At 40.7% G+C, this 23270-nt stretch overlaps 1 protein-coding gene across 1 annotated transcript in view; it reads left to right on the top strand.

The window, feature by feature from the left end:
- The window catches only part of LOC122809677, a 323847-nt gene that overhangs the window by 274597 nt on the left and 25980 nt on the right, over positions 1-23270 (top strand). The window contains exon 4 of the mRNA XM_044081351.1: positions 15625-16167. Within this exon, the coding sequence (XP_043937286.1) occupies positions 15625-16167 (543 nt within the window). The remainder of the gene's footprint in view (positions 1-15624; positions 16168-23270) is intronic.

The raw sequence follows: 23270 nt of genomic DNA, 5'->3' as shown, positions 1-23270 counted from the left end.
ACTTAACATGGTTAAACACCTCAATTTCAGGTAAAATACAACTTTCAGTATTCCCTAAACAAGAAGAGCCTTCTCATATTTTTATTTAATTATGCATGAATGTCCTTATAAAAGCGATCATGATTTCATAATCTATGTAAATAAACAAGATGTCAAATCAAATTTTTGTTTTATTGTTGGGAGTCTGACAATGTCAATTCTTCTGCATCAGCTGTAACCTATTTCAGATTGTATTTGAATACGTCTACAAAAGAAATGTCTTTGTTTAATTGCGCATGAATATCCTTGCAGAAGCAATCGTGATTTCATAAGCCATGTGAATAAACGAGATGTCAAATCAAATCAGAATCTTTATTTCATTGTTGGAAGTCTAGCAATGTCAGGTCTTCTATATTTACTGAAATTTTAATCATCTGTAATCAATTTCAGTATATATTTGAGTACTTCTAACAAAGTAGTAATATTCTTTTCCATATTTTTAAGTAATTATAAATGAAAACCATAGCAACTACAGTAATTCTCAGCTCTCACTTAAAAGGAGGTAAATGCATGAACTCCTCGCAGCATGCTCCCCCCAGCACTCTCCACACAGGAAAACATTTGTATCATTGATATATTTAAATAAATGTCCTTGAAAATTAGTGTACGTAACTTCATAATATATGCAAATGAGCTGAATGTTTGCACGTATCAGAGTCTTTATTTTGCTGTTACAAATCCAATAACATTACAGATCTTCATTGCTTCTTTTAGGAATTACTGATTATGACTGTGGCCAATCAGAAGTTGTCCTGCCTTACGTGCCAAATTTCTGAAGCCGGTTGCCATTAATCACAGAATTAAATCAGTTACTTGCGATATGTCATTTTCTATCATCGATGTAAAAAATGAAAGATATAATAATACAAAAGAACTCATGACAGTATTCTAATGCCCCTTCTCATTTTCGCTCAATACTCCACGATCTCTATGATGTTATAAATCTGTGATTGCTTCATTTGATTTCGGTCCAAGCTGTCATTTATATGAGGCTATGTCAAAGCATATATATGACTCAGATCTGGTTAGCAGCAAAAAGTACAAACATCCCAGTTCACTTGATATATATATATATATATATATATATATATATATATATATATATATATATATATGAATAACGCTTGGTCCCAATGAGATAAATGGGATGGAACAGCTGCCAACTTTTATTGTCACTAAAGATAAAGAACTGAGTTCTTAACTTGCCTTCTAATTCAAAACTATCTTGTATATTATAAGGATCCTACGGTTAATATATAACATTATCAACCTATAATAGGTTTCCTTGTCAAAGAAATAATCTCTCAAGTTCTTCCTTTTCAATATCTGTATTCAACTTTGAAAAGTATAATATGGCCCAAATCTTACTGGCAATAATTTTCAAGGTTATTCTTCATCTGAGTGGATTGTCAAATAATGGCCATTATACAGATATCCTTCATCTGTTCAGGTCCACATCATGGGAATCCTCTATTCAGGTAATTACCTTGTTAACTTGTAGTTATTTAAGCCTGGTGGTTGATTGGCTCTTAGGCTAATAATCCATTTTGTCTCCCTTAGTTCTGTTAAATTTTCTATGTCACCTTTCCTTGGACCAGTATATATGGTTTCAATAACTTTGAACATAAATGAATGACTCATGTTCATTTCAACATGTAGGGCCAATGCATTATGGATATCTTTGTTGACAATATCCCTTTGATGTCTTTGTATTTGTCTTTTAAACATCTGGTTAGTTTTCCTACGTAAAAAGATGAACAAAACTTACATGTAGCCAGATAGATTACATTAGTTATTGTACAGGTTGCTTTTACATTGAAGATATAACTTCTCTTAGTTCTTGGATGTTCAAAATAATTGCTATTATCTATCAAAGGACAGATAATACAATGTCCACACCTGAAAGTACCTTTACGGCCTACTATCTGATTTTTGCTGTTCCCATGATTGGCACACAGCAGCCTTTTTAAGTTCTTCTTATTCTTGAAACCAAAGTGTGGTCTATCTCCCACTATATATTTTAACTGTGGGTATTGTGTCAGGATTGGCCAGAACTGTTTTATCACTTTTTGAACCTGATAGTTATCAGTACTGTAAGTTAAAAGAATCCTAGTTGTTTCATTCTCATGTGTGGATCTGTTACTTCTTCTATTAATGGCAGGTATTAGATCTTGCTCTTTGTAGCCTCTTTCTTTCAGGCTCTTTTGTAAAAATTTGACCTCTCTGTCACATGTGATTTCTTGATTACATCGTTTGTAAATCCTATTGACCTCATTGTGCATGATATTTTTTGTGATGTGCCTGGGATGCATGCTGCTCTTTAGTAAATAATGGTTCCTCCATGTGTTCTTCCTGTGTAATTCTGTATCCAGAGCACCTGTCTCATTAAGGATGACATTTACATCTAGAAAGCTGACTGCTTTCCTAGAACAGTTAGCTGTAAAAGTTAAAAATGATGTGGTGGAATCAAGATAACTCTTAAATTGTAGGAATTGTTCTACTTCACCTGTCCACAAAGCGCCCATAATACAGGATACAATCATACCATGGGTTACTAGAATGGAGAAAATGTTGCAATTCCCACTCTACTAGAACTAAATTGGAATAACTGTTAGCACAGGGGGTGCCCATGGAAACCCCCCATCTCTGCAGATAAACTTTATCGCCATGTACAAAGTAGTTGTTTTCCAATATTAATTCAAGCAGCGCACAAATTATGTAGGTCTCTGCTGTGGTCTTCCTTACTGACAGTATTCTTCTTCTTGAATCTATCCCAGTGTCATTTGGGATGGTAGTGAAAAGACTATTTACATCAAGTGTAGCTAACAAAAGGTCTTGATGATCTATGATTCTCTTCATAGTTGTACTTATCTTATATAGAAAGTCATCTGTATCCCTCAAGACTGTGTCATAAGAGGTTAAGAGCTCTCTTAATTCCTTTTCCACATACAAAAACATATTTTCTGTAATCCATCCCTGGCCTGATACTATTGGGCATAATGGTGGATTTGAGACATCTTTATGTATCTTAGGAAGTCCATTTATAGTTGGAGTGGTAGGCTTGGGTATATTTAGGAAGTTAAACAATTCCAGATCAATTTGTCTCTGTAGTACCATGTCATTCAAGTAAGAACTAACTCTGTTTATAGCCTGTTGTATAATGATAGGTGTTACTTCTATGTATGTCTTAGAGTCTTTCAACATACTTTCCATTTTGTTGGTATACCATAAGGTGTCCATAACAACAATGGCTCCACCTTTGTCGGCTGGTTTCAAAACAATATTGATATTCTGTTTTAAATTATAAATGGCTTGCTTTTCATCAAAAGTGATGTTTCTGTAGTGTTTTGTACGAGTATCCATTCTTAATTTTTCAACTTCGTTGCTACAGAGCCTCCTAAACAATTCCTCTGCTGGATGACTTACAGGTACAAAGGTGCTAGGTTTCTTTAAAACTTTCCTCTGTTCCGATTTGTTTCCATATATGCTTCTCAATGTCACATTTCGTCCAAAGCATTTCAAATCAATAATGAATTCATTCAAGTCTGATCTAAATGCAGGAATAATGGTCAGGCCTTTTTGTAGCACTGACAGTTCAGCAGATGTTAAGATATGCTTGGAAATATTCACTACCAAAGAATTATCTATGTGAGGGTTTTTTTCCTCTTCCAATCTTGGCTCTGTGATATGTGGCTCCTGTAATACGTCTGTTTCAAAAAAAAAACGGTAAGGTGATAGATAGAGGAAGGTGTGTTCCATTTTTCTTTGGTATAGCTCCTGATATAGGGGTTTCTAGAGTATTCACTACATTAATATCTGATGAGGCACTATGAGCATCTTCGGGTCGGCTGTACATTATTCAGGGAAACATGAAACAGGAACAGTACAGAACAGTACTACAGCAATGTCTGTTCCCTCAGCTGTGTGACTGGGCAAAGAAGAAAGGATTTACTGGGACAGGGGACTTCATCTTCATGCACGGTAGTGTCCCATGTCGCAAAAGTCCACAAGTGACAAGTTTCCTTGAGGTCCATGGTATTGAAGTGTTACCATGGTCGGGTAACAGCCCAGATATGAATCCAGTAGAGAACTTGTGGGCTATTCTGAAGTCAGAGATGAAGAAAAAGACCGTAACAAACAAGCAGCAACTGAATGAAAAACCCATTTCAGTTTGGGTGACCAATGCTTTTGGGACTGAATATTGTTGTGAACTTGTTCGTTCTATGCCTCAATGAGTTAAATCCTTGGTAATGGCCAAAGAGTCATTCACATAATATTAGAACATTGTCTTAGAACATTTTCTCATGTAACATGAACTCTATTGTTTTGTCATTTCATATACTCGTATTGAGTTATATGGCAAAACAACAATAGAAAACACTGATTTCTGTCAATTTGGTCAACACTGTATTTGCTGTTAATCATTTACAATTCTTGCGGATTGGTCAGTAGTTTAGAGTTAGCTGTACCTGGTCAGGTTCATAAGTGAGTACTTGGCTATCTGTCTTAGCAGAACATTTTCAGCATAAAAATGTACTCATTTGGAATTAAAAACCTCCCTGTCCTTTTCCCAGATCTATATTTGTATACTGCCCGCCTTGAGATGGTTATTTATAGGTTCATGGGTGAGTACCAGGTTTATGTTTTAAGCAAAATTTTGTGAATTCTACATGCTTATTTTCAGTGTTGGTTTGCAGGTCCATTTTAGGATTGATCTCAGGTTGTTCATATCTTAAGAAGCCACAATTTCTGACCATCTCACTGTTGTGTTTGGTTAAAATTATTTATTTTTAGAGCTGATAGAAATTTTTGAGATGGCAAGCAAATCACATTTGTTAGTTGGGGTGGGGATTATGATTCTGTTACTCAAACTGTTGTTTATTTTGTTGCTCGTTAAATCAGTGAGAGCAACATAGTGGAAAAAATTAGCATTGCTGCCTCATAGCTCTTAGTTATTCAGCTGGATTTTTTGTTGTGATGCCTTCCCTGCAGAATCTAAATGCAAAGGCAAATAATGTTCCATCAGAATATTCTTATTTTTCAAACTGACACTACTGGCTCATTAATATGCTCCATTTTGCTGGTTCTTGCCTCTGTGAACTTCTCAGTGAAGTGGCCCTTTGTTTACTTTCTACATTTGCTTTTCTTTTTTCAGAATGTGTGTGTGTGTGTGTGTGTGTGTGTGTGTGTGTGTGTGTGTGTGTGTGTATATATATATATATATATATATATATATATATATATATATAGCTATAGCTTAAACCGTGTTTTATTGAAAAGAAATGAAAACTCTGCTATTCATAGTAGGCAAATCTAAGCTTACTCGACTTACAGAATAGGAAGTACACAGTACTTGCAACTCTGTTACTAATCTTGCAACACATTGAAATATCTTGGGTCCCTTTTAAGTGCAGTAAGGCATGAGGGGTATGCATGTTGCATATTTTTTGGCCCTTGCTTTCCACTTAATCATTGATTTCTTGACCTTCCTGACACCCTTTCTAGATCCATTTGATGTTCTTGTTGCACTGGTGCAGCCTTAACTGATGGGATTTCCTGCCATGGAAGCCCTTGGTCAGCCTGACTACCAGAGAATTTCCTCCTACTCCTGTAGCTGGTAGATACCCTGACCAACATCAGTATGTCTAGGTATAAAGGGAGTTAGCTGACACCATAACCTCAGTTCTTTCTTGCCACTGGAGCCTGTAGCAGAGTGCTAGTCAGTGCGTTGCTCGGTCTGCACCACGGAAGGAAGGCATCTAAAGCTAAGTACCCTGTTGGGGGAGCTTTTCACATGTTTCTTGACTAATGTTATGGAAAGTTAATGACTGTCTCTGCTGTGACAAGCAGATACCTCACCAGCACTTTCACCCTTTATGTAACTTGTTTAGGCCCAGAAAATGATGTACCTAACTATCTGTTCTGTGCTTGCTTTAACAGTAAAACTATTAGCATAGGCTGACATTTTAGCTAAGCACCTTAAGACTCATTAGGGCCTTCACGTACTGTGTCATCTGCTGGTTGGGCTGAGGTTGATCTTCCCAGGCATAAGAAGCAAAAGCATCAATATCTTAGGGTACCCGGGTGATGCTTGTTCGCCATCCACCAGTCCACCTAAGCTTATCATCAAAGAAAGTGAGATGCTTTCACAGTCCCCTCCTATGACTGAGGTTGTGGCACAGGCTTCTAATGAGACATGTTCAGAGTCTAATATACTGCCATGTCCCTCTAATTCTACACACGCTGAAGAACTTAGTTCATCAGTTGGGTCCAAAACTGCTTCACAGGTTCCGGCTTCCGAAGATTGGGCTCAAACTAATGAAGGGGTGTCCGGAGTCTCTTGTCATCAGGAGATCACTTTGGTTCACCATCCCTGGGATTCAGCTGTCCATCTGCATCCCGGCCCTAAAGCAGACGTCACCCTTAGGTTCATACCCAAGGCTTCACATAAAATGGCTCAATCAGCTTTCCCCAGCAAAGGTCACCCGGCTAGCACTCCCAAACTGAATTGGTTAGCCGAGGATTTGATCACTGTTGTCAGATCTAGATACCTTTCTCTCTTAGGTTCTACTCCTGAATCTTCTCCTGGTGAAAGTAAGAGGAACCCCTCCCCCCGAGTCTTCTGATTCTTTTGGAACTGAGGATGACAACGATGAATCCACCTCTGAGGAAGGTATATCTACTGCTTCCTATGGGGTTCAGATTCTGATGAGAACCTTGCCACAGCACCCCCCCCCACCCCATAACATCATCTTTTGGGAGACCATGCACACCATGAGAGAACACTTTTAGTGGGAAGCACAGGATTACCAACAATCCAAGAAGAACGTTATTCCTAAAACCTCCTGAGCATAAACCTCTTGCCATTCCTCAAGTGACTAAGGGTCATAAGGGAGCAAAAGTTTGCACTTCCAAAAATTCCCTGCCAACTGACAGGGAAAGTAGAGTCTTGAAATTCTGCAACTCTGCTGCCTTGGTCATGAGGGCTTTAAATTGCCAGTTTTTTATAAGGTCAACTATCAGGAAACTATTTTAGACTAGTTGAAGCAAAAACTGGTGGGGATTGAAAATAAGGCCCTTTCCAAAGAATTGCTAGATTTATGCAATTTCTGCTGTCAGGTAGCTAAGCACTCCTTGCACTGTGGCTATGATGATCTGGAAGCTGCTAGCAGGGCAGCAGCTACAGGATCGATTATTAAAAGACATGCCTGGCTGAGGGAGCAGTCCCTCCCAGAACGTTTGAAATTGCTTGGTTACTCCTTTAGACAAAGATTATGTTTTTGGTCCCAAGGCTGAAGCCATGCTTAAAAAGACATCCCCTATCCCCAACAGCTATACCCCCAAAGCATACCTGACACCACTTCTCTACCTAGTAACTCTAGAGCTCAAGTCACATCTGCACTCTTCAAGACCAAAAACACGGCCTCAGTGGAACCAGATAACGTATCAGCTTACTTAGTAAGCAGTCTAAAACAGTAACTGGCTGTCCCACTTGCTGTGTCTTTAACCACAGCCTAAGGACTAGCTTTGTACCAGCAGAATGGAGAACAGCAACAATAATCCCCTTGCGTAAAGGGAGGCCATGAACAGACCCTGGGAACTGTAGACCCATAAGTCTAACCAGCCTCATGTGCAAGGCTATGGAAAGGATCATCATAGACCTTATCAACAAGGACATAGACGACCTTCACACTCTAGACCCAGCCCAGTTTGGCTTCAGTAAGGGTAGGTCATGCTTATTGGACCTGATAGACTTCTTTGAAAAGGTCACCAAAGCTTTGGATGAAGGTAAGACAGTGCATACTGTCTGTCTGGACCTAGCTAAAGCCTTTGACACAATCCCCCACTTGGTTATCAGTGAAAATTTCTCCCAGCTAAGTGTTAGACCTTACATCACTAGATGGGTAGCTAATTGGCTTACCAACAGAACACATACTGTCAAAGGTGTAGACCCATCACCAGTGGCATACTACAAGGATCTGTACTGGGCCCTTTACTATTTGGAATATATTTCTCAGAAGTCCAGGCTAAAGTGGACAGCCTTTGCCTTACTATGTTCACTGATGATTGTTGGTTTACTGTGTTAATTGATGATTGTAAACTAGGCGCAATCATTAAGTCCCCCAACAATGTTGACATATTACAGGAGGGGCTGACACAAATGACTGGTGCTAGGTCTAAAACTACATGCAAAAAAGTGCAGTATTATCCCATTTGGCAAAGCAGACTCCCCCCCCTAATTGCAATATTGACAGCACCCCTCTAAGCTCAAACCCAGTGGTGCAAGATCTGGGAGCACAGGTCAACAGAAATCTGAACTTTGACCACCAAGTTTCCACAGTGGTAAGGAGAGCCTCATACATTGCACATCTCATAAGTAAAGGCATCGCACCCAGGTCTAAGGATGTTATAATGCCATTTTGCTTGATCCTAATCAGACCATTAATAGAGTACAGTGCTTCCTTCTGCATGTATCTCACCAGACACCTGCTGCAACTGGAGAGACCACAGAGGTTTTTCACTAAGAAGATACAGGGTCTCCAAGCCATGACCTACGTAGATAAACTGAAAGCCCTGTCACAGTACTATGTAGCTATAGTTTGCTGAGAGGTGACTTGTGCCTGGCCTACAGGGCAATCTCTGACCCCGACCTGATGGAAAAGCTGCACATCTGCAAATCAAATGGCACTAGAGTCACTCGTTCTAGGGATCTCAGCCTTGTCAGTGACATTAACAGAACATTCTGGAGAGAGAGGTATGTCTTCCAGAGATTGCTACTGCTCTGGAATAAACTTCCAATTCATGTGAAGCAGAGCTCCTCAATGACCCTATTCAAGTGCTTCCTGGACATATGGATTGGTGACTGCAAATTTACCCTAGTGGTTGCACCCATGTCCTTCATGGACAGGGGTAGTCCATGATGATCTGTAAAGTACATCCATCTAACCAAGGACAGTTGGGGCAACCCGAGATTAATGTGGCTATGCTTATGAGTGCTCTAAGGCTGCTAGCCTACTAACCTCCAAGGAATGAGCCCCATACCACTTTTATCACTGTCATCACTGGCACAAGATCACCATATGCCCTTGGACAGGAACGAAAAATCTTTGGCGGAAGTGGCTTGGTAAGGCTATCCAGATGGTATGCAAAATTAAGTGATTCTCAGAGCTGTCCTTGAGGGTATACTGTTAGTAAGCATCTGACGCAGCTATATTGTCTTCTTAATGCCAAAACTATGCTTATATTGTTACAGGACAAAGTTATAAAATGAACCTGCCAGTTCCAAGCATCTTCTGTTAATGATAACAGGGAAATAGGTTTTTATTTACTTACTAAATTCTGCAGGTTGGTGGGTATGAGTATGGGAGACGTATAGCAGCCATGACTGAATCATAGTAAATTAAAACTGTTGCAGAACTAACACACGTTAAATGCACTCAGCACACAGTAAAACAGTACAGTCTAAGAAGAAAAACGCTTCACAAATGAGCACAAAAGGTAATCTGCAGTGTAAAAATGTCATTGAGGACAGAGACATATGAGTCTATCTACATGAGAAGTATCAAGTAGCAGACATGCTGGTAAGACAGGAAGGTGAGATGAATGAAATGTGATAGGGAAACTGAAACTCATCTGTCGTAAACATAAAAACTCATGCTATTATTTTCATTGGAGATTGCACTGTCTACAGGCCATCTAGATCCCATCTACAGACCCATAAGTCTCACTAGCCTTATATGCAAAGTCATGGAAATAATTATTATGGAAATGATCAATAATGATGTAGTTAACCTCCAGACACTGGACCCAGCCCAGTTTGGATCATCCCTACTCATCCTGGTGGACTTCTTTGAGAAGGCCACCAAAGCAATGGATGAGGGCATAATGATTCAAACTGCCTACCTTGACCTGACCAAGGCATTGGACACAGTACCCGACTCGTGCATTGTTGACAAACTCAGGAGGTTAGGTACAAACCCGTATGTCACCCAGTGGATAGTCAACTGGCTCAAAGACTGGACCCAGGAAGTTAGAATTGGGGAATCCACCTCTACAAAGAGGCCAGTCACAAGTGGAGTCCCTCAGGGATTGGTCCTTGGACTACTCCTTTTTGCCATTTACTTCTCTGAAGTCGAGGCCAATGTTAGTGGCCTCTGGCTGACTAAATTTGTAGATGATTGCAAATTAAGAGCTGTCATTGAACCCACACCAACACAATTGTTCTCCAGGAAAGGCTGACACAGACAAATAACTGGTGTCAGAGCCATAGACTAAAATTAAATGCCATGAAATGCATAGTAGCATCCTTTGGGAAGTCATCCACCCCAGTAATTATCATATTTACAACACACCCCTTAGAGTTGACCCAGTAGTCAGGGACTTAGAGACACAAACAGACAGTAATCTAGCTTTTGACCATCACATGTCTACAGTAGTGAGGAAATCATTCTGTGTTGCACAAATTATAAACAAAGGTATGGTTTCTCATTCCAAGGAAGTCATTGTTTCACTGTATTCGCCATTTATCAGACTTATCATTAAGTACAGTGCCCCTATTAGTATTTACCTAACCAGACCTATCCAACAATTGTAACGTCCACAGAAGTTCCTTACTAAAAGAGTACAGAGCATAAGTAAAATGTCCTGTACAGACTGCCTAAAGGCCCTATCCCTTTATTCTCTCTCCAGCAGGCTGTTGAGGAGGCTGATCTATGCATGACATACATGGCCTTGTCAGGCCCCTGTCTGATGGACCTTCTGCATATCCACAAAACAAACATTGCCAGAATTACCCATTCTAAAGACTTAAACCTTGCCTGTGATATAAGTAGGACCTGCTGGAGAGACATGTATGTATGGCAGAGACTACCCCATCTCCGAAACAGGCTCCCCATCCATGCGAAACTGAGTTCCTCCCTAACCCAATTCAAGTGTAAATTGTACAATACGATAGGGAACTGGAAATTCATCCCTGGCTTGGCACCTATGTCTCTAATGGACACAGGCAACCTGTAAATGATTCATCTCCCAGGCCCCTGCTTTTAAATATTTCATATTCCAAGTCTGTGTTTACACTTATCAAGGTACCAAAACTTGTGAGAGATTTAGGCTGCATGGCTAGGCTTAAGAAGGCCCTTGTGGTTGTTAGCCTAGTAAACACCTATGAACCTATGACAGAGAATAAGGCCAAATCAAGGACTTTCTTCAGGTTCAACCACATCACTAAAGCTGCAGTTATCCTACCAAGCACTGGTCCTTTCCAGCCTCTCAGTCTAAGTAAAGACATAGAGGGAAAGGAGTCAAATAAATAAATTAAATATAAATAGGTTCATACTAAGCTAACTGCCCTTGCGAGCCATTTTAAGCCTAGCCAATTATCCCTTGTGAGAATCAAACCCTGCACCTTGTGTTTGTAAGGCAAACACCTTAGCCATTAGGCCACCCTCCCAACCTCAGGCAACATCAGTGACCAAGACACTGGCAAGCACATTCGAATAGGCCTGTGGGATCCTGTCAAGAGGGACCTAGCTGGAGTAATCATGACTCTTCCATGAGACCCCCCCCCCCCAAAATTAGGACGATGGCTGTCCCTCTTTTTAAAAAAATTGGACTATCATTACCAGGTATCAGTGGGTACTGAAAATCATAAAAAAGAGGTTACAAACCTCAGTTCTAGCAGCCAATAACACAATCAGGTTTCCCAGATTTTCCACTAAAACAAAAAACAGAGACCTTAAAGCAAATACAGTCTGTGTGAACTTAAGGTAGTGTAGAACCAGTACCAAACACATTACAAGGCAAGGGATTTTATTCAAGGCTCTTCCTCGTCCCAAGAAAAGAGGGGACATGGAGGCCTGTTCTGGACCTGTCAAGGCTCAACAGATTCTCACAGGTACCAAAATTCAAAATTTCTGCCCATGATTTTAGTCAGCACCTACATGGAAACCCTAGATTTGAAAGATGCATACTTCCACATTCCTATAGAAAAAAATCACAGGAGGTTCTTACACCTCAGAGCAGGTGTGAGGCATTGTCAGTTTTGTGCTCTGCATTTTGGCTTGTCTACTACACCCAGGGTATTCACAAAATGCCCAGCCCCAGTGATAGCCTTCTGCTGGTCAAAGGGCATTCAGATTTACCTCTACTTAGATGATTGTCTCATTTAAGCAACAAATCTAGACAAACCCAAAGTGGATATGCTTTACACTCAAGAGATCCTTGCTTCACTGGGGTTCACCATCAAGACCCACAAATTGCAGACTATTCCCACAAACAGGATTGTGTTTCTGGGGGCTTTGTTGGACTCCTCTTTTCAGAAAGCCTTCCTATCTCCAGACAAGGTTTCCTTTCTAACTCTGTACTTCCAAAAGTTCCTTCTCAGGAGCTACCTCAATGCCATAGAGTTCCTCAAAGCTTTGGGTTACATGGCCTCTTGCTTCCTCATGCTCCCCCTGACCAGACTTCATATGAGGAATCTATAATGATACTTCAGAAATATGTTGTGCTGGCATTCACAGCCCCTCAGCTTCAGGATGAAGATTGTCCCTTGTCTCAGGAAAGAGTTTGCCTGGTGGGCCTGACCCTGCTCCTCAATGTGGCCTTCCCCTCAGGATAATTTTTCAGGACCAAAGTCTGACCACAGATGCTTCTGGCATAGCCTGGGGCCTCACTACAGCAACTTACAGACTCTGGGCAGATGGGACTCCCAGTTCAAAAGCAAACACATTAACCTAAAAGAACTGAGGATAGTCCAAAAAGGTTTGATTGCTTTCAAATACCAATGGAAACCAGGAGTACTCCTAATAAAGCTATGCAGTATCACAGTTATGTGGTACATAAACACGTTTGGGGGGACTCACTCTGACTCTACTTGTTGCCTAGCCATGGAACTTAAAACTCCCTAGGTCTGCACCTCATGGCTCAGTATCCACCAGGAGAAATAAAATCAGCTGGTGGATCACCTAAGCATTTACTTCTCATACCCTCATGCGTGACAACTGTATGAGGAAGTTCCAAGCATAGCTAAAGAATGGAGTATGCCAGAGATGGATCTTTTTTGCCACCAAAGAAAACTCTCACCTGAAAAAGTTTTGCTCAAGGACCAAAACAGGGTCAGCCTGGAAAGACAGATGCCTTCTCCTTCGCTTGGCTAGGCCTATTCCTCTGTACCTTCCTTCCAGTACCCTTGCTCCTTAGGGTAGTGTATAAGGGAAGAAGGGTCAAAGGTCATTTTAATAGCCCCAGATTGGCCAAGGCAACACAGTTATCCTCTAATGCTAATTCTCAGCAAGAAGAACCATGGTTGTTGCCTCAGTGAGTGGACCTATTAACACAAAACAAGAGCCTTAACCTGAACACAATCAACTGATAGCTTGGATGATACTGTGACCCTCTGGTGAGAGACATTCCTTGACAAACAGGTTCAGGACATTTTAAAAGAAACTAGGAGACCTAATACAAGAAACTCTTACTCCACCAAATGGAAAATTCATTATATGGTGCAGACAAAGGGAACAGAACCCTCTTCTAGCTCAGATGCCTCTGATCCTTTCATATTTATCAAGACTTTTTGATAAAGGCCTTTCTTACTCTTCTATTAAAATTCATGCTTCAGCAATTTCAGCCTGTCTACCTACTCAGCCCCCCACTTTTTCCCATCCTCTCAAGAAGCAGTTCCTGAGAGGGGTTATTCACATTAGGCCCCCAAGAAAATCTCCTGTTCCCCCATGGGATCTCAGTTTCATTCTGGAGAAACTCACCCTCCCTCCTTTCAAGCCAGGCAGCCAGCTGCCTCTGCAGACATCAGATTCTTGATCTGGAAGACAGCATTTTTGCTAGCCATTACCTCAGCTGGAAGAGTATCACAGCTTCAGACCCTTGTGTGGAACCTTTCATCACCATCCATTCTGACAGCCTCTGTCTTAGGAGCAATCCCTCCTTTATGCTTAAAGAGATTACATAAATCTCTTTAAACCAGACCATGTAGTTGCCTACCTTCTTTCCCAACCCTCAAAACAAAGGGGAAAGACTCATCCATATGTTGCATGTGCATAGATAACTGTTACTACTTGGACAGAACAAAAAAAAGTGTCAGGAAGTCTAGCTAGCTTTTTGTGACCTTTGCCTGTAGGTCTAAGGAGGAGGCCAGTTTTTAAGCAAACCATCTCCACATGGATCTCACACTGTATCTTGTTCTGCTACAACTATTACAGAAAGAAGCCTCCTGGCTCACTCCACCAGGACTACATCTACAGTCTAAAGGATGTCTACTAAAGACATTTTGGAAGCCGCTACTTGGTCCTCTGTGTATTCCTTCAACAAACATTATCACCTTCCAAACTTCTCCAAGTCCAGAGTGAGGTTTGCCACTGCTATTCTGCAGGGCATCCTTTCGTTTCCATAGATCTTTCCATCCACCCTCCTTTCAGCTTTGGGAGCCATCCCATTAGTTGTGACTGTAACAGTGAAATGCAACAAATATAGTACAGTTGTGTACGTTTACCATAAATATAGATGTTCGAGTATATTCACCGTAGAAGTATTCTTTCCTTCCCCTTTCCCCTTTTGCTCCATATCGTTGGGGTGGGCATTCTCTCTAGTTCTAGTTGTTCCCCTCTCTGTTTGATTAGACTGTGGTCCTTCATCTGGGGTTTGAGCTTATACTCTTGACTTTAGGGACCTGCTAGAGGCTCATTTCTGCTGGAAGCAAGAAAGTACTGGGGTTGTGGTGCTGGCAGATTCCCTTTATACCCAGATGTCTTTGTGTCGGTCAGGATATCCGATGGCTACAGGAGGAGGAGGAAATTCTTTGGCAGTTGGGTCAGCCAAAGGCTTCCATTGCAGGCAATCTCATCAGTTATGACTGCAACAGTGAATACATTCAAACATCTACATTTACGTTAAGTGTGCAGTACTGTACTTTCTGCCTATTGTTCATATTTGTTTTCTCATAGCCTAGTGGATTTAGGTCTCGGAAAGGAAGTTTGTTGTTTTGTGGTTTTGAGGTGAGCAGAATCAAGGGTCCAGAAGGTTGTAAACCATTATACTGTATGTGGTAAAAGCAGCTTCGCTTTGACTTCCATAACACCTTGAAAATAGGCACTTCTAAGATGAATGTGCAGTGCATTCACTACAAATGCTATGCATGCTTCCATGCATTAAAACTGGCTGTAAGATGCTAGTAATCCATAATGCATGCAACTAGACATTTGTCTGATCTCATTTTTTGTTCAGGACTTAGACTGTAGAGGCTGTGCCATGTATTCCCAATACCTTTCCACTGAGGAAGGAGACCTGAGACTCTGCTACTGTATCCCTGCCCCAACAAGTCCTTCAGCAACCGAGGTTATGACTCAGACAAGACTGCTGCCATCACTTAGAGGCCAAAAAACTCAGTACCAGTGGGTAAGTGCATGCTGCAAGTTTAGAGCATGTTTAGAGGTTGGATAATGAGGAGCCTGAACATATTTGGACATGTAATTGAAATCTGTACTTTTTTTTTTCCTTTTGTTTTATTGCTTACATGTAACAACTGTTCTAGACAATTATTCTCCAGTTTTATTTGTTAAGGATCTATATTTACAGGAGAAAGCAGAGGATGAGAAGTGCCAATTGTCAGTGGAGTTGGGCCAACAGAACTCTGAGCTGGAGGCAGAGAATACCAATCTGCGTTTCCAGAAAGCGAGTCTTGATAATATGGTGCAAAACCTCAAGGAACAGATAGACTCTAGTGCTGGTGCTGTTCTCTTCATGAGTCAGCAACTGAAAGAGAATCAGATCCCTGTGAAAGAGGCTGCCTTCACCATGGAGAACATCAAAGAGGACAAGAAATGGGTGCGATTTTACACTGGGTTTGATAGCTATGAACGTTTCCTAACATTCTTGGAGTTTGTGACTGGAGATGTTGAACTGTGTGCTGGAAAAATCCGTGGCCACTTTAGTAAAGGGAAAATAGACGTTGGTCCTAACATGACACTGAGCCATGAAGACCAGCTTCTTCTTGTTTTGGTGAGGCTTAGACTTGGCCTTCTGCTTCAGGATTTGGCTTTTCGTTTTAGGGTGTCAGAATCTACTGCCTCTCGGATTTGGTTGAACTGGACTGAGGTGATGCATACAAGACTCTTACAGGTAAAACTGGAGTTCCCTTCATATATTTAATTTTATAGGTTTTATAGGTAAAATGATCTGTTATTATAGGAGGAAGAAAATGCACATAACATAAGTCTGGACTAAAAATAATAATAATAATAATAATAATAATCCTGTTTGTTAACCAGGTTTGCCCACTTGGACACGCAGTCCCATTTCAGGTGGGTGGAAGGGTGCCGTTTAATTTGAGTGCTGTATGTAGATTATTATACAATGAAATAATTTGTTTGTTAGATAAGAAATGTATCTTGTTTGAGTACAGAAGCTGATTAAGACTTGTACTTAATTATTATTTATAATAATTGTTCAAGTAAATTAAGATTTTAAATTTACGAGGCACGTACTTCTGTTTCAAATGGTTGTACAAATGCTGAGGCAGTGTGCTTGATTCTCAGTCTGATTATGCACAATACCAGACTTTGCAGTCTTTTGGAAGGCCGTTTATGCTATTATCTTGTTATGCATTTTTAGTGGTTGCTCAGTTGGTTTAAGATCTGCTGTGCTGTATAATCACAACTTACAAGAGGAATGACATCATACAGTGATGACAGCTGTATTTCTGCATTTGACTGAGTCCAGGTTAAGCAGCTGCATTTTCATTAAAATTTCTTAATCTATCCGAAGTTTCTGCAGCCTAGGAGTTTGTTATATTGAGTAAGGGGTGCAAGTAGTGAAACTTTTTCCATGGAGGTTTGACCCACATAACTTGTGTTTAGTTTTAGCCCATTTTTAGAATGCTTTTTATTAAAATAGTCTTTGTGGCTCTGTCCCTGTGTGGTTCTGTCATGCTCTCGCAAGACAGTGGAAAAAACACCAAGCTTCTGGTTGGCTTGAGCCATGCCCACAGAGATGTGACAGAACCACAGAGGGACATAGTGGGATACACACACACACACACACACACACACACACACACACACACACACACACACACACACACACACACACACACACACACACACTATTACATCTCCCTACATCATTTCCTACACATACACACAGACGTATCTCCCTGCATCATTTCCTACACACATACACACACTCACATCTCCCTGCATCATTTCCTACACACATACACATACACACACACGTGCACGTGTGCACACACACACACACACACACACACACACACACACACACACACACACAGACTCACTCACTTCTCGCTGCATCATTTCCTACACACATACAACACACACACACACACACACACACACACTGGGCCCTTTTTTTAACATGTTGAACAAAGCTTAGGACACATGCCAATGAACCCCCCACCTTCCTGCGTGGCCCTTCAGAAGCCCATTACATCACCTGCTGCCCCGCAGTCTAGATATGTTCACCAGCTGCGAAGCAATAATAAGGGGTGGGAACAAGAGACTCGAGTTACTAGTCCTGTTACTGTTCACTTAATTAAACTTGTCCATACTTCTTAACAAACAAGCATTATGAAACAGCCATAATTAAGCTTTCGAATACTGGCCATGGCTCTTGCTGCCCCCATAGTGCCTTTTTAGGCAAGGCTCAAAAGTCAAACCCACCTCCATAAACAGCACAAATAAAAAAATGAGGGTTATGCTACTCAGTGCCAGGAGTTTAAATCTCAAAATGCATGCGCTCGAAGCACTCCTCAGTATGGAGAACGTCAACATCTGTGCAGTAACTGAAACCTGGTTCAAGGCTCCATAGAGCACCCCAGCACTACCGAGCTACAACTCATACCACACATTTCGGCCACAGAACATGGACCGAAACACAAAAGGAGGGGGTGTATCCATATTCATCAAGGATACCTACACCTCCAGGTTAGTGGCACAGCATGATACCTCTGAGATCATCCATGTGCAGCTAACATCAGGCAAATCTGCAATGCAAATTGTGGCCTGCTACAGATCACCCTCCATGACCCAGGACCACCACTTCACCTTTCTGGAGACATTGGAAAACATGACGGTCCTACAGAACACCCTGATATTGGGCAATTTCAATTACCCTACCGTTAACTGGGAAAACTACTCAAGTATAAACTCCCAAGAACTGGGAAAACTACTCAAGTACAAACTCCCAGGTTCAGCGCTTCCTGGAATTTATCAACTCAAATGCCCTGGATCAGCTGGTAAACTCCCCTACCAGAGGTGAAAACATATTGGACCTGGTCATCACCAACAGGGGCGACAGGTGTTCCGCACTGGAGGTCAACCCGTCACTGTTTAATTCAGACCATACACTAATCACTCTGGATGTCCACACCACACCACCCCCCAACCAAGGAAACCACAGTGAAAAACTTTTCTATAGCAAACTTCACCTTACTTAAGACAGAGGTGGTAAGTTTCACAGCCCCCACGCTAAAGGAGAACAGTGTCCAAGATGCAGGAACCTTTACAAATGCACTCTGTAAGCACCTACAAGGATGCATGGATCATGCCATCCCTAGCAAAACTAAGACTCACTCCCCTAAGAGAATAAAACCAGTCTGGTGGACCCCTGCCATAAACAGGCTATACAATAGAAGGAGGAAACTAGTTCAGAAAAGAAGCAAATCCCAAGAAGGAAAGGCATCCCTGATCACCATCAGTAAGAAACTAAGATCCCTCATAAAATCATCCAAGGCTAACTTCGAAAGAAAAATTGCCAAGGATTTAAAAGATAACCACAAAGCCTTCTTTAGCTGTGTGAAGAATTGAAGTGGCAACTCGCAGATATGCTCTGAGCTAGTGCAAAATAGCACAAAATATACTGAACCTACTGATACTGTCAACATCATGGCAGATAGATTCAGTGCAAACTTCACCCCCCTCTCATCCCCAAAAGGGCCCACAACAATACTGGAAAAGTGTAGTGTCCCAGAAATCACAGACGTACAGGTGAAAACAGCCCTTTCAAAAGCCAAAAGCACAGCGTCAATGGTGCCAGATGGTTTCCCAGACTGCATCTTGCACGAACTACAGAACGAACTAACCCCCCACTTCAGCCTCTCCACAGGCTATGTGCCCATAGAATGGCACACAGCAACAGTTATTCTGCTCCACAAAGGAGGGGCCACAACTGACCCTGGTAACTCGCCCCATAAGCCTGACTAGCCTTGTCTGCAAGGCTGTGGAGTGCAGCATCATGGAACTCATTAACAAAGACATTGGGAACCTACAAACACTTGATCCGACCCAGTTCGGCTTTGTTAAGGGTAGATCATGCCTACTAAACCTGGCTGACTTCTTCGAGACAGTCACCAAGGCCATAGATGAGGGGAAGGTGATTCACACAGCCTACCTTGACCTCGCCAAGGGTTTTGACACCATTCCCCACTCAGGAATTATAGAAAAACTCACCAGCCTCAACATAAACCCCTATGTCACGAGATGGATTGCCAACTGGCTTACAGACAGAACTCACACAGTAAGAATAGCGGGCTCCAGGTCCGACTCTAAACCAGTCACAAGTGGTGTCCTATGAGACCCGGTCCTGGGACCCCTACTATTCGGCATATACCAGTTTCTCAGAAGTACAGGTAAACACAGGAGGACTATGGCTAACCAAGTTCACCGATGACTGCAAACTGAGAGCCATAATTGACTCTCTGACTGACACGGACATTCTCCAAAAGGACCTTACTGAGACGGACACCTGGTGTCAAAGTCATGGTCTCAAGCTAAATGCCAAAAAATGCATAGTCATCCCATTTGAGAAAAACAAAACACCCATGAATTACCACATAGGTGGCAGCCCCCTTAATACAGAGGAGGTAATAAGAGATCTGTGGACCCAGGTTGATAGTAATCTCTCCTTTGACAATCATATTGCCAAAGTAGTTAGGAAATCCTTCTATGTAGCCCATCTAATTACTAAAGGGTTTGCATCTAGAAATAAAGAGATTATAGTGCCCCTCTACTCATCACTCATTATACACATCATAGAGTACAATACCCCATTTGGGATGTACCTCACAAGACACTTCCAACAGCTGGAAAGACCACAAAAGTACCTCACCAAGAGGATTACTGGTCTCAAACATATGTCCTATGCAGCCTGACTGGAAAAACTGCGGCTGTACTCAGTGGCATATCGCTTACTCAGAGGTGATCTCTGCCTGACTTACAAAGCCATGTCCAACTCAGAACTGGTGGACATGCTTCACCTAAGGAAATCCAAGTCACTGTGAGCCACTCACTGTAGTGAGCTAAACCTCGCCACAACAATAAATAGAACACACTGGAGGGATAGATTCCTATCACAGAGACTCCCCATGCTTTGGAACAAAATTCCTAACTACATTAAGCAGAGCCCCTCACTAACACTCTTCAAGAGAAACCTTGACGAGTGGATGGGTAACAGAAAGTACACCCCTGGGATCACTTCACTGGCTCTTCTTGACAGAGGCTCAGTTAATTAATCAATGGGGCGGTGAAAGCTGACACAGTCTGGCTAGGCTTATAAATGCCCTTGGGCAGATAGCCTAGTACCCACCTATGAACCTATAAAAATAAACAACTCATAGCGTAGAGTCAGATGTTACACCACATGCATAAAAATGGTGAATTGTTCATGAGCCTGTGGAGTCTGTGGCATGCCTTTAAACTGTTATAAATTCTGTTATATGTCGCTCATTTTGGTACTCGGAACTTACTATGTATAGGCAGAAGGCAATATGCCATACTGCTGCCTAATAAAGTTTAGAAGCACAATGCATAATAATTTACAGTAGTGCATAATGCACCCCCACATTCACCTTCCAGTCACACATCTAAAAATGATAATCTGCAAAGGCATGAAGAGTTGATTTACAGACGCACAGTATTGCACAAAATCTAAAAAAAAAAAAAAAAAAAAAAACATAGCACAATTTATAACCTGAGAATGCAACTTCTGTGGCTTTTAAAGTCTTACTACCAGTCCACCAATCACTCATTTGTCACAAACTATGTCGAGCATCTTGATAAAGAAAGTTTGGGACAATGGTCTTTGTTATTAATGCAACAATATATTAATTGACTGATGATGCAACTTCAGTTTGGAATTATAGATTTTTGGGACTAGTACCTCTCTGTTATACATACTGTCTGGAAATTCACACTCGTGCACACACACACACCCACCACCACCATCATCACTAAAACGGGCACCACCACCAACAGCAGCAGCAAGAACAACTAACACACTAAACCTACAGAAGACTGGGAGCTAGGACTGGCAGATAAAGTTAGTTGCCAGTGTACAGAGCCATGCAAAGTATGTGTAAGTCAATGGCAAGCTGTAAAAATTCCTGCAAAATATTTGTAATATTCTGCACTAAAACTAAATAACTACATTTGGAGTCATTGATAAAGTTGTGCATTATGTTGACTGTATAGTGCTTTAGTTATCTGGCATCTTATGCTTCCAAATAAACCAGTCTTTGCAGTCAGGACTTTTGGTTTTGTATTCAGGCTGTCTAAATGCTGCTTCCCTCAGTTTAATTACTTCTGATACTATACCTTTACACCCAAACTATCGCCAAGGAAATCTTTCTAAATGCTGTTCCCAAGTTTAATTACTCCTTATACTATAAGTTTACACCCTGTCCACCATCAAGGAAATCAACAAATCTTCTGTTAAGAGTTTCCTTCATTTAAAGGTCAGTAATTTTCTAAACAAACATAACAAAGAAAAATATAAACAAAATAAGTTTACTCGCATAACTGTGCTAGTTATTTTAAGTCTTCAAATCAACATGATAAAATAGTAAAATGGATGTAATATTTAGCAAAGATGGTAAACGTACTCGCATTGACATAGTAGATATACATATTTTTACCCACAAAGTGGCGTGGTAAATGTATAATTTGAAAAGAAAGAAAAAAGTAAAAAATATGAGTAAAAAAGATTTAGTAAAACAAGATTTTTAAATAAAGAATGCTTTTTATTTAGTCACTCTAATAAGTATAAATAAGGAAGAAGAGTGAAAACTTTGCAAAAGAAACACAGACAGCTTGATTTCAGAAAAGCATTATAGGTTGGTTTGCTGATTCCTGCTACTACTACTTCTGGTACCTCATTAACAGAATCAGCAAAATCAACCTCTAATGCTTTTCTGAAATCAGGTTTTCATTATTTTTCCTTATTTTTTACTTTTTAAAGTGACTAAATAAAAAACATTCTTTATTTTAAAAAAAGTTATTTTTACTTGTATTTTTATATTTTCTGCTTTTGACAGAGAGGACGGTCTCTCAGCTTGCACTCAAAGGTAACTTATGAAAAAAAATATATTGTATCAATGCATACTTTCTTTAATTTCTAAAATGTCCTGTCTTCACAAGTACCCACCCATAAGTGAAGTCTTAATTTCAGGGACTTCTTAAAGTGAGAGCAATTCTTATTCCTTCTAAGATGGTTATCATTAAAATATCAAACTCTCACGCCCAGGATGAGCATTGCCTCCTTTAGCTCTCACGTGGCAGCCTTATATTAGTGTTAAGCAAATAATATGATCCCAAGATCTCTAGTTCTTTTTATCAACTTTTGTAGCTTAAGGCTCCAAATATGCATCACTGGGAAATTTTTATTTTTATGTTTTTTCAGACATAAAAAAATTGCATGTGAGGTCCTTATTGATGTTCCTCTTTCCTTTATTACCATCCCATCCTGTGCATCTATTTACAAAACAATTTATATCACTCACCACTGAAAATCCCATCCCTTAGCCTTCCAAGTTGTTCTCTAATGGTGCTTTCCCCCCATCACCCACAACGTAAATTCTTATACATTTCTTACCAAATATTCCATTATCATTTTCATTCCCTAAATGTATTTGCTCTTACTTTTATCTTGTAAATGTCAGTACCTTCCTTGTACCTTTTCTTCACTTTTTCATTGCGTTTCTTGCAGAAATGTCCTAACCTTTCTTAATTTCCACCTTCATTTCCAGCTTTGTGATATGTAATTATAACTCATCCTACCAACATCATGACCTTTGTTTTTCACTTTTATTCCACCTTTCTGCCATACTCTTCATTAAAAATGTCCTCCTTCCTTTCAGGTATTTACCAATTTTCACTACTTCAACTTGTATAGTTTTTTGTCCCTAGAACATATGAGCAATTGTAGCC

Source organism: Protopterus annectens, chromosome 1.part1 (genome assembly GCF_019279795.1).
Source record: "Protopterus annectens isolate FY-2018-M chromosome 1.part1, PAN1.0, whole genome shotgun sequence".
In the NCBI taxonomy this organism is placed as follows: domain Eukaryota; kingdom Metazoa; phylum Chordata; order Ceratodontiformes; family Protopteridae; genus Protopterus; species Protopterus annectens.
This window is presented reverse-complemented; position numbering and strand designations above follow the sequence as displayed.